This window comes from Pelmatolapia mariae, linkage group LG4 (assembly GCF_036321145.2).
Source record: "Pelmatolapia mariae isolate MD_Pm_ZW linkage group LG4, Pm_UMD_F_2, whole genome shotgun sequence".
Lineage (NCBI taxonomy): Eukaryota > Metazoa > Chordata > Actinopteri > Cichliformes > Cichlidae > Pelmatolapia > Pelmatolapia mariae.
This window is the reverse complement of record NC_086230.1, coordinates 12,853,949-12,866,152: the sequence shown is the minus strand read 5'-3', so window position 1 is coordinate 12,866,152 and position 12,204 is coordinate 12,853,949. Positions and strand designations below refer to the sequence as shown.

The 12,204-nt window shown below is 39.2% G+C and overlaps 1 protein-coding gene across 1 annotated transcript; it reads right to left on the bottom strand.

The window, feature by feature from the left end:
* Positions 1-288: 288 nt before the first annotated feature.
* Positions 289-11,524, bottom strand: emp2 (epithelial membrane protein 2). Its single transcript, XM_063471501.1, has 5 exons — positions 11,422-11,524; positions 3,829-4,124; positions 3,638-3,743; positions 3,417-3,557; positions 289-3,313 (listed from the first exon to the last, which is right to left on the bottom strand). The coding sequence occupies exons 2-5, from the start codon at positions 3,904-3,906 to the stop codon at positions 3,144-3,146; spliced, it is 495 nt and encodes a 164-aa protein (XP_063327571.1). The 5' UTR covers positions 3,907-4,124; positions 11,422-11,524; the 3' UTR covers positions 289-3,143.
* Between the last annotated feature and the right edge of the window lie 680 nt (positions 11,525-12,204).

Here is a 12,204-nt window from a genome sequence, read left to right as displayed (position 1 = left end):
CCCCAAAAAAAAGCAAAAAAACTGCAACAATGACAGCCTTAAACTTTGTCATCATCATCATCATCTGACATCTTGGAAACAAAAGTGATAAACAATGCAGGAGGTTTAATAAATAGGTAAAATGCTGTTGCACTCAGAGGTAATCTAAAGTGTAATTCCCATGAAAGTTTACCATAAAGTCTAAAATATGGAAAGTAGTACACTGCAACATGGGAAAAGGGAAAAAGACAAGAAACTGGAGAGCAAGTACGCATGCACACATTAATACCCAGTAGAACACTAGTTACAAACAAATATGTTTATTTATTCAAAGGCATTTTCGAAGAGATAAATTCATGTGTTGAGGCTGAGTACTTGTTCATAAATCTACTGGATGTTTGACCAGTGTGTTGTTCGAAGAATAAAATAGACGAGCTTGTACACATGATGTAGTTTTCTGCCGGTCCACTAGGTGTCGGTAGCAGACAAACGTTCAATCTCATGATGTGACCACATGACAAAAAATGTTAACAAATCACTGAAGCTGCCACAGAAGCTGCAACAGAGGACAAAATCACTAGTATATTGTAATTTAATTGGCTTTTAAAACAATACAAGGAAATGAGCCTTTAACAAGCAGAAACTGGAAATTGAAAAACTGCTAGCCTGCAGAAAACAATTCTACGCAGCAAAATATACACTGACAAAATTATGGAGCAACATGAGACTTTAAATCAATTTGGAATTAATACTTCATTAAACATTAGAAATATTTCAGATGAAAAAAGAAAGAAATCAACATAAATACACTTTTGTTTTCAACAACTTAATTTTTTCTGCCAGTATGACCTTATGACATCTACATGGGTATAAAACACACTACAAGAAAAGTATACTAATAAATTCACTCTAAAGATAATAACGTGTTTTATGTTGAATATCTACAACTAAAAAGAAAGGGACAAACTCTATTTCATTTTTACTTTGTAGTGCCATAAAGACTGATTTGGTATGAGTTGCCCAGTTTTAGAGCCATCTGCTGTAGAAATGTGCTTTCTTTGGATAAAATAAAACCAGATAACAAGGTGATTGCTTTGTGGTGCTAAAGATGGCTTTCTCAGAATCATAACCCACTTACTCAAAAAAACCAAAAACACACAAACCTTGTTACAAATAGTTTTTTTCTATAACTGGGTCATGACTTCTTAAAAGGAAAAGACCAGAGTATTTTTATTTGTTTATTTGTTTTGGTTAAAAGGGGGGAATTTGCTCTGAGGAGGCGGACATTTCTAGGCGACTCATGCCAAAGCAATTTAGATGAATAAATAACAACACACTCCATTGGGAAAATATGTTCATTTAACTTATCTGATCAGATGCCATGTTCAAAACGTTGATTTATCCACAGTTAAATATTGGTCTGCTTTAAAAATTATTACATCATAACTAAAGTAGAGTCAACATTAACAAACATTTTTGATAAAAGGCATTTAATTACAAGAGGCTTTTTACTAAGTGAAACACTAATGATGACAACTTGACAAAACGCATGAATAACATGGTAATCTTGGCCTTTAAAATGCCGTTTTGTTCATTTTCAAGTATCGACTTGGGATAGTAAAGCTAAATAACTTCAATTCCACGCCTTTTCCCCAAATCTTCATCACTGGTGAGTTAGCAGTTTACAAACTTCTGTGGTCCAAGCTTTATCTAACATTTCTCTTTACAAAAAAATCAGCACAGTGCATCTCTGAAGTAACCCAGCTCAACTATAATCGCTGATGCCCATGATGGTTTCAGTTCTTTTAAAGTAATGCAAGGAACTGCTGGCAGGTATAACATCTAGCTTATTATTAAAAGCTGGCACATGAGTAAGTGCACAGAGATGCTAGAAATGTTCCAGTAATGGACCAAGCAGTAACCCAGCCAGAGAGGGGAAAAATATGATAATTACTTCATACATCGCCAGTCGCATGATGCTATAATCTAATAAACAGTGGTTTCAAAAGAATAGCTTCAAAGAAGCTGTGAACGAAACAAGCATAGTAATAACAAAGAAATGTTCATTCTTCTTTGAAGTTTACACATTTCTATGTCATTTTAAATCCCAAATCTCACAGCAAATCACTGGTTCCTTTCTAACCATGAAAACACAAAAAGTAACATAAGAACATAACAAAAAGGTTAAAATCCTACATCTTGTATCTCTAACTACTGATTCACTACACTTCTATGCTGTGGTTAATATATGTTTATTTATATGCCTTTTATTTTATAGATAAAATTTTTATCATTTGAGGCTAGCCTTAACTATACACACACAGCAAATATGTACAAAATAAAGTCTGTCAACTATAGATTCACAAAAAGAAAAAAAAATGAGCCTTTAGCAAGTCTAGGAGATGTCCCCGAGTCAGACAAGCCTCCACACTTTTTCCTTCTTCCACTATTATCCTTTCGGATAAAACAGTCCTGTGACTGGAGTTGGTGGAAAGCAGGAGACAGCGACACAACAGGGGGAGACAAAGCAGGGCTCTCTTCCTGTGTTTTTGCCAAGGGAAAGGGAGGAATGTGAAGGTAAGTTCTCACAAAATGCAGCAAGGGTCCTCTGGAGCCTCGTCTATGCAGAGCAGTGGATGGGTGATGAAGTCACCTAGGCTCTTGTGGTGTGCATTTGCATCGAGCTGATTTGACCTTATGTAAATGGAGCTAACCAGCACAGTGTGCCATGCTGGCAAAGGTAAGGTTACACTGTTTAAACAAGGCACTGCAGATCAAATGTGAATCACGGTGCACTTCTCGCCTTAGATAATTGCAGAAACATACTGCAGTGGCTACCACAGACGTAAGCAGGGGGAAAATTGGACTGCCATGTTTCTAAAGGACTTGAATCCGAAGAGTCATCTTTGCCACACTCAGTAAGAACAATGTACCATCAGGAACAAGAAGGTCATGCATAAGATGGACCAAAAAAGTATTAAATGTTTTCTAGATTTGCACCTGTCATTTGAAATGATGCAGAATTTGAAGCAGATTCCAATAGAAAATAAAAAATAAGGGTTAAAAAAAGAATGTTAGATGAGAAAAATTGTTTGTTTGTACTCACATATGTTCAAGTTTCCTTTTATAGAATTTGAATATTGTTTATGTAAAGCCTATTATGTCTATTTGCGTTTCTTGAGCACAAGGTACATGAGGCCACTGATGAGAGTCATGGGGAAGCTGATCCACGCCACAACATAAGAGGAGCCGAATGAGCCTTCCTGAAGGTCACGCTTATGAAAGCTTTTGTTCTCGGCTGTGTAGATGGACACCGCGATCATCACACATAAAGCTGGGAGATGAGAGAAGAGATGAGGAGAAGGATGGAAATCATACACATTGATAGTGGATATGAGTTGCATAAGAACATTCAAAGTTAGATGTGTTTTACATACATGCCACTATCTGGATAATGGCTGTGAAAATGAATCGCTCTCCCTGTTTGATCCTGAAGAGCTGAAGGATGAAGACGAAGAAACTGATGCAACACAATATAGTGGCAAGGACCATGGTAGCCTGGACTGCCTGCAGAGGAGCTGAGGAGAGAGAAGTTAGAAGGTGTAACATACCCAGACATACATTTACAGAGATATAGGAAGTATACACACTAACTTACCTGCTTCCTTAGTGTGGCTGTCCTCAATCGATTCGCAGGTGTTGTTACACGTGTACCATAAGTCACTAATAATGTTAACGCCAGGTTTTGATACCACCCACCACGCCTACATCAGGGATAGACACAAGCATTGTTAAAAAAAAGTGAAATGATTTATGTTAAAGGAGTGTTTATTTTCAGTGTGTACTTACATTGTGAATGGTGGCAACGAAGAGCAGGATGGCTGCAGCCAGATGAAAGAGGATGATGAAAGCTAAGATGATCAACATGACTGCCCTTCTGTCTAACTTCTATCTGCTTTTTGTCACCTGTCGGTCAAACTGGTTAAATACCCTGCAGGCCGTTTCCCCTCGCTGTTTGTTTCTCCCACTGGCTGATTGTCAGTTTTGGTGGAACCACTTCTGTATGTTTATGGCGGCTGTCAGACAGGCGTGGTTGCAGACTGATAGTGAGGAATGGATCAAGGTCGATCAGATGAAAAAAGAACCTGTTGGAAGCAACATGAGTTTAATAGCTGAGTAAATGAAAAAAAAGAAATGATTTCTTTAATCATCATCATCATCATCATGCATGATTGATACCAATATCGATATTCGGTGATGTAAAAATTCAGTTCGTATAGATACACAAAACAGAAACAGATGTCCCAAAAAATCTTCATATGTAGTTGTTCATGAGTCCTAGCTAAGATAATATGACAATGTTGTTTAAAAATAGTCTTCCTTTATTGTCACAAGTCATCGATTACTAGTCGTCGTTGACTGTTGAGTGCAGAGTTGCAGCATGGTGGACAAACTAAGCAAGATTAGCACTCATGGTTTGAAAGGCATTTCTCCCGTGTCATCTTTATTTTTTTCATTTTAATTTATAAGCTAATATGTGCCAACATACACATAATGGCAAATAACTAATATTGGGCATGTCAACACAGTATTTAACCCTTTATGGTCATTGCACAGTCATACTTTGTACAATAGTACATTGAAACTGAAGTACTGTCCCATATCAGCGCTCAAAGAAAAGCAAGCAGTAATTACAATATCTACAGAATAACATACATACAGAACAAAATATAAATTATGTATAGAAATGAAATGTATAATAATATAGCAGACAGGATTTTTTAACTATTTAGAAAATATGTAGGTACAGCATCGCTAAAAACTTCAATTACAATCCGTCTATGTATATTCTGTTACATTGTGTCCAAACAGCTGTCAAAGAAACAGTCAGACAGCCTCAGAGCCTTCCCTTAAATTAAAGAAAATACACATCTTGTGTTTTGTTCAGCAAATCATGTGTACATGTGTGTCAAAGAAAGAGTGGGTGTTTTACACAGTATATATACACATTTACAATGTGTGGGAGTGTAGTGTATACTTTGCAGTGATTAAAGGCCTTTATTCAGACTTTATGGCAGCGAGGACTTAGCAGTAAACTTTTTTTTTTGGGGGGGGGGGGGGGGGGGGGGGGGGTTAAATCTGTGTTTTGTTCAAACCTGAGATTACAACACAATGATACACAATTATCAGTTACAAATTTGATAAAAAGAATGCCAGTAAATCAAGACGCACTGCCGTGGATACATTTCCATAAAGTTTACATATTTTAAATGAACCAAGGGCACTCAGTGTGCGGGTTCAAATACCAGCTTATTCCTGTGTCTTCTGCAGTGTGACCTTAGCCTTTGTAGCAGTATGACACAAACTAAATGTCCAGAAGTGTATGGTTTCACAAATCACTGTTGACAGTCATAACAGGTTGGGTGTATCTGTTAGGATAAGACGTATTTGTGTCTGAACAGGCAGTTATTTGAACAATAAGTTACTGTGTTCTCTTTCTGCAAGGTTGCGCCTGATTTCTTTTCTTTTGTTATTTTCATTAGTTTTTATTTGTGTATTCTACAGACAAATTCCTTAGAGTGAATAAAAATGTGGATTCTATTAAAAAGAAAAAAAACAAACAAACTCAAGCATACCCAGAAAACCATGTGTGAGTTAATCCAGGGTAGAGTTTTGCTCAGCATAAAAAAATGCCTTGTCAGCATCATTCGGTTATTTGGCTGCAAATGCTCACATAAGAAAGGATTCCAAAATCTACAATTCAACTGTGACATTTTACAGCACAGCTTTAATGGCACTTTATAATATAATGTGTCTGCAAATATAGGCCTACATTTCTGAAACACATACTGACTAGCATCTTCGTCACACAGTGTCACACATCAAACTCCACCGTGGAGATAACGCACATAAAACAAAACATATGATTTCGATTTCTGGAAGTGCCTCCCACCTAAGGTTCAGAAGCTTACGAGGCACAGACGCAAACATATTTAAAAGCATGTGAGTGTACACACGCATACACAGACACACACACAATCACGCACACACACACACACACACAGCCCCAGCCAGACTGCAGAGGAATTAGTCTTCCCCGCCAAAATGGAGTCACAGTAAAAACAGTCTCTGCCCACCAACAGGAAGCAGGTCACCGTTTTTGTGTGCGAGTATGTGGTTGTGTGATGTGCCAAAGGATAGGTCCTCCCTGTCTGAGTAGGGGGGAAGGGGGCACCAGGTGGTAAATAGTAAAAAGGAAGCGGGAAAATAACAACAGCCATCTAAAAGCACAGGGTTCAGGTTTCCAACAAGTATGCAAACAGTAAGGGCTTTTCAAGCCAAAAGATCATAATGATACTGTTCTGAAAATCAAACTGGAGAAGACAAAAGCTTGGTAAGACTCATTTAAACTGAGACCAGAGGTTGTGAGGAAAAAAAACTACAAAGAAATGTAAGTGAAATTCCTGTCGCACGTGAGCCTGCAAAATGTTTATTCTCAACATAAACGCTTTGAGGCGATAAAAGCCTGCGATGTCTGTGTTTATATGGTAGTTTGGTGTCGTTGTGTGTTTATATGTGACACCTTATATATAAAGTAGCTACTGTATGCCAGCTCTCTCAATATCCACACAAAGTAGTGAGTAGCACACATATAACACTTTATAATAAATCTGTTTCTGTAAATCTGATTTTAGTTTTTGACTTTACAGAGAAAAGCTGGCACAGTGAAGGAAGCATCGAAAGACATTTGGGAAAAAAGGGCGGGCAAAGTTAAAAATAAAAGATAATTTAATTCACTTCCAGTGCAAAGCATCTCTTTGAGCCTAATCTGACCTGCAGGGACATTCTTTGGAGTGAAAAATAATCCCCCAGACATGCACTTGTGGGCACACACAGCTGGATCTTCTACTGTCTGCAGCTGCCTTCTCATCTCAGCGAAGAGAGGAGGAGCACGGGAGGAGGGAGGGAACAGAGAAACAAGGAAAGGAACCCAATTGGAGGGAAATGGAGGGAAGGCAGAAAAACAAAAACATGAGCCTAGAGGCACATACTGAGTACAGTCGTGCAGACTTTGATGTATGCACACATACACAGAATGCAAAATCGCAAAAATTTGGGAGCCGAGTTATATATAAGAAAAACATACGATTCACATAAGGAAAATGTAGATAATTAAAAGTAAATGAAAAAAGTGTCTTTTGTATTGGTGAGTGCTTGCACTGTAAAGATCTTCATTACTTTGACTGCCAGCCCCCGATTATCATGAGCATGATTAAAGAAAAGAAAACAGCACTTACTACAAACATACCCTAACATTAGCTTAATGTGGACCCTGCACTCCCAGCGACCCTAATGGGTTTCCCTCAGCGCTGATAGTAGAGTGTGAATTGTCGTTCCTCTGACATCAGGCAACAGCTGACACACAGACACACACACTATCCACATTCATATTGCATGCATTAGCCATGCTTCTTTGACCTGCTTCACACCAACACGGCACAATTTGTCACATCTTATCTATCATAACAGACAGATTTTATTTGCCTCAACTGTGAGGTGTGCACCACCAGAACAAGTAATGACAAATCTATTGTAACGCCATCTTTGTCGTGGTCATTAACAAATGTAATCTGGACTAAGATGTGATGTTCACTATGTTCACAAGAGAAATGTAGCTGCTAAAGGGTAACCTACAGAAGCTGAATTTTTGCTGTTAAGTTTTCCCTGTGAGGCTAGTGTTTTTAGAGCTATTCAAAGTGAGTTTACATGGTTTAGGGGCTTTAGTTTTGTGAGACCTTCTCAGCACAAAAAAATGACCATGGAAAGTCTCTAGTCGGAAAAAAGAACATAAAGTGAAGCTTAGCTTTTCTCCACATCAGCAGCAGTATAACTCAGGTCATTTTACAGTAAGTATATTATCCTGTGTTTTGTTTGTACAAGATGTGACAGTTCCCTTTGTGTTTAACTTTAGGAAACTCTGGCATACGGCTAGGTGTAAGCAGAGAAACACAATGACAGATAACTCCAGTTACCTTCCCTGTCACACAGATACACACACGCTGACAAACACCACAAATGAAGCCATTCCTCCTCTCCACTCAGCCTTATAATAGGAGACTGGGGGGGGGGACTCAGTCAGTGGAAGAGTGCAAGTGTGTATATGTGTGTGCTCATGTCGACTGATTCCCTTGTCTGGTGGAAAATGCTGACTTTTAATGTCCTTTTTTTTCCTCTTTTCATAAAACACAAAGCCACAGACTTAACTGGGCCTCTGCATCTCACTCCCCCGCCTCTCTCACTGTCCCATTCTCTCTTTCTCTCTACTTATCTCTCTCTCTGTGTCTTTGGCCATGGAAAATTGGATTGAGGGAAAAAAGAAGTGAGAAGGGATAGAAGACTTCCAGTGGAGCCCTTTGGCCCTCATCTGCCTTTACTCTTGAATACTCCTTTTTGTATATGCACAAATATTCAAAGCAGCTTAAGCTGACAATTAAGAAACATTTGCGCATGAAAAACTCAATCTCCATGAGAAATTAAGACTCATTTTCAGTGCTTTGGTCATAGACTTGGTCATAATGTTAAATTTATATATCATAAGATTCACTTATAGCAAAGGGGAACCAAATCTTTCTGTGTGTATACGACTTATAGGCCAAGCTTTGGCTTATCTTTACACAAAAGGTACACTTTCCCAGGACCACTGGCAGAAATCAAGCATTATGTATCTATAAGAGGTCTTTTTTTTAGATATGATGCTGCATTCCAGATGCAACTTTACAATTACTACATGGGGAAACATTTCAGTTCATCCTTAGGGACAGTGTTTGGCTACATTTGTAGACCAAACCCTGTATATTGTGTAGCAAGTCAACAGTACTGTGCTGTTTTAAGGGAATTTAAATGAGTCCAAGTCATGCAGCATCTGACTGAATTTGAAGGACACAACAAGGATTGGTGAGACTTTAAACGTCTGTGTTGAGGAGACCCAACCTGGCTTCATCTTTCAGGGACTAGCTTTAATGGGACAACACAACATTAGGCTTCAAATATTCAATAAAAGTTGTCCTCTGGACTGACTGTTGCTCTATTCCTTGCCATCCACACTAAAATATTAGTTATTAGTTATTGTAGACTGTACAATATGGTCTATGAAATTGCAGATAGACCAGTTATTTCTGTGGTTATTTGTGTTATTTGTCTGTGAATGCTTACAAATGACATATGTAAGTAAGACTCACACAATATCAAGTTTTGCTGAGTACTAGAGAAGAGTAACATGAAGTTGCAAAAGAACCCAAAAATAAGAAGAATCTGCACACATATACACAACTGTTTTCCTTCTGGCTTCAAATACTTCAACACAGGCATTCTTTCATGTTGGACGCTAACATGGTTTTTAGGTGTGTGTGTGTGTGTACGTGCTTTTCTTCACACATTCCTAATGTGACAGTGCTGAATAATAACTTCCACATGGAGAGACAGAGAGAGAGAGAGGTTAAGTAACACCTGACAGAGAGATGAAAAGGAGACCTCCACTCACATCTCCATCCCTATTTATTTATGTTGTTCATCTTTTTCTGTTCTTCTGTCAGTCACTTCACACTTGTTCCCTAATCGCTTTCATCTGTCAGCGACGCTTAAAATCTCTCCATAAGCCTGCTGTCTAATTCCCCTCCTATCATATGTCGCTCATGTCTTTCCGCGTGCCACATTCGGTATGAGGGGAAATGCTTGTGGCTCTCTACCTCGTGTCACAAAACATAAGTGTAAGATGGAAAATACTTCAGGAGTTATTCTGCCTGAATTATACATCCAAACCCTCTCGCACTCTAAAACTTGACTCTGATGGGATGAAAACACACCACCTTCAATATGGTGGGATGATGGTATCCATCAAAATGCAGCCACGTTTAGCTTCATTCCTGTATTTAGCAATTTATCCATCCATCTGCTCACTCAGTGTCCTGCTTAACGCACATGTATATTCCCTGTATGGGATTATTAAGAGAAATGGAAACCAGATTTCTACTCAAAATATAGCTTATTGTGGGGCGATCGTGGCTCAAGAGTTGGCAGGTCGTCTTGTAATCGGAAGGTTGCCGGTTCGAGCCCCGGCTCCGACAGTCTCGGTCATTGTGTCCTTGGGCAAGACACTTCACCTGTTACCCTACTGGTGGTGGTCAGAGGGCCTGGTGGCGCCAGTGTCCGGCAGCCTCGCCTCTGTCAGTGTGCCCCAGGGCAGCTGTGGCTACAATGTAGCTTGCCATCACCAGTGTGTGAATGGGTGGATGACCGAATGTAGTGTAAAGTGCTTTGGGGTCCATAGGGCTTAAGTAAAGCGCTATACAAATACAGGCCATTTAGCATTTACCATATTGTGATTGCAGCATGGTCTATACCACAAGTGGCATTGAGGCTGGAGTAAATAACGCTTTGATGTCTCAGTTCCTATTTTCAGGAGCGTGTTGCAACTTGACAGAGCCCCCCCTCCCGCCAATTTAGCTTTGCCCACGCCATCCAGTGTGTCCACATTATTGCAGTTCAGCTGTAACCCTCCCATTTCATATGTCCTCATATCTTTCTCTATACTTTTATCTTATTTGTTGCTGGAGCTAAAAAATCTGTAACCACAGAAACCTAAAATAACATAGTCTAATGTTGTTTTCTATCCACAAGAGGGCGACAGGCATGAAGAGAAACAGGGATCTACCCTATTAAAAACTTAAAGACAGGGATAAAGGCAGTGTGTGTACTGGATTTAGATGGCACCTAAAAAAATATTATAAGCAACATATATAAAGCATAGTCCCGGAAACCACAACCACAGCAACATAACAGCCTTCTGTGTCATGTTGCGGGAAGCCCGATCTTTAAGTCCCAGAGTTCACAGGCGCATATTTCCAGCGTCCATTGAAAAAAAACGAAAGAAAAAAAGGAAAGAAAAAAAAACTCTGTTTATCCTCCTTCCCAACACACTAAAGTTTCTTTCACTGGACTTAAAAATACGTTTTACTCCCACACAGAATCAAAGTGGCTGACAACGCCCCTTTTATTTCCAATGTCTGAACTTGGAGCTGAGTTACAATCTGTGTAAAAATACCCACAGGGCAAAACACGGCAGTAAGAGACCCTTAAACCCTGTAACAAACAGTAAGAGACGGCCTACTGTCCAAATACGCTTAAACAGACGCACCATAAAATATATTTTTTAAGGTTCTGTTTATTTATATATATATTTTGTTGTTTTAATGTATTAATTAATGTATTTATTTATATTTTTAGACAGCTGTCTTCTAGAGCAGTAAACACGTTATGCTGCACTTCAAACACATAAAGTTCCTCTGAGTGATGCCACAAATCCCACATAGAAAGTTCCGTTAGGCATTTAAGCGCCAAACTAAACTTAAAATAAAAGTTATCAGGAAAGAAAAGTTCGCTCACCGAATCTGGTCGAAGCACGAAAAACAACTCTTCTGTGGAAAATACTCGCAAGAAACAGCCTCCAACGTCAGAAAACAGCAGCTGTCGTTCTCACTAGTAATCCAAAAAAAAAAAAAAGAGTACAAATGCACGTCCACTAGCCCGGCTGTCGAGAGCGCGCGAGGGAGGGAGACCTGGAGCTGGGTGTGGTTTGGACTCGATGTACTGGGAGGTCTACGTGTGCGCGCGCGCGTGTCGATGATAGGTGACAGGAATTTGGGGCCCGGCGGGAAAAAGAAAAGAAAAGAAAAGTATGGTGAAAAAAATCGTTAAGGGAGGAAGTTAGAAAGTTTATATTTCCTCACATGGCTACAGTCTGAATGAGAGAAAACAAGCGGAAGGAGTCCGAGGACAGGGAGGGAGACAAAAGGAAATTAAAGAGATAAAAGGGGATGAAAAGTGAAGGAAAGGAAGGAATGAAGAAGGAATACTGAAAAGTGGCGAGGAGCGGAAAAACAGTTGTCTCTGTTACCTGTGTTTCCTTTAATTTAGATTTTTTTAAGTATTCCTTCATTTTAGAGGTCAAAATATTTGGAATTGCTGCTTTGCTGCGTTTGCAGGACTTTCCCCCCCTTTGTATTCTTATCCACCTTAAACACTCCTTTTTCATTGTTGTGGTATTTCTGGACTTTACCTCCGAGGCCCAGTGTGGGCAGCGTTTGGATTTTCTGCTCATAAAGTTTGGTTTCCAAGTATAGCACTGCTTTCTTGGCGGGCTGCCACAGCTTGTTATAATTAAAAGTT

What these genes read in the sequence shown, in the direction of transcription:
- emp2 (XM_063471501.1), bottom strand. Translation starts at nt 3,906, where the DNA reads ATGTTGATCATCTTAGCTTTCATCATCCTCTTTCATCTGGCTGCAGCC. An exon ending in TCGTTGCCACCATTCACAAT is followed by an intron (nt 3,744 to 3,828) that starts GTAAGTACACAC and finishes TCCCTGATGTAG; the next exon opens with GCGTGGTGGGTGGTATCAAA. An exon ending in CATTATCCAGATAGTGGCAT is followed by an intron (nt 3,314 to 3,416) that starts GTATGTAAAACA and finishes CTCATCTCCCAG; the next exon opens with CTTTATGTGTGATGATCGCG.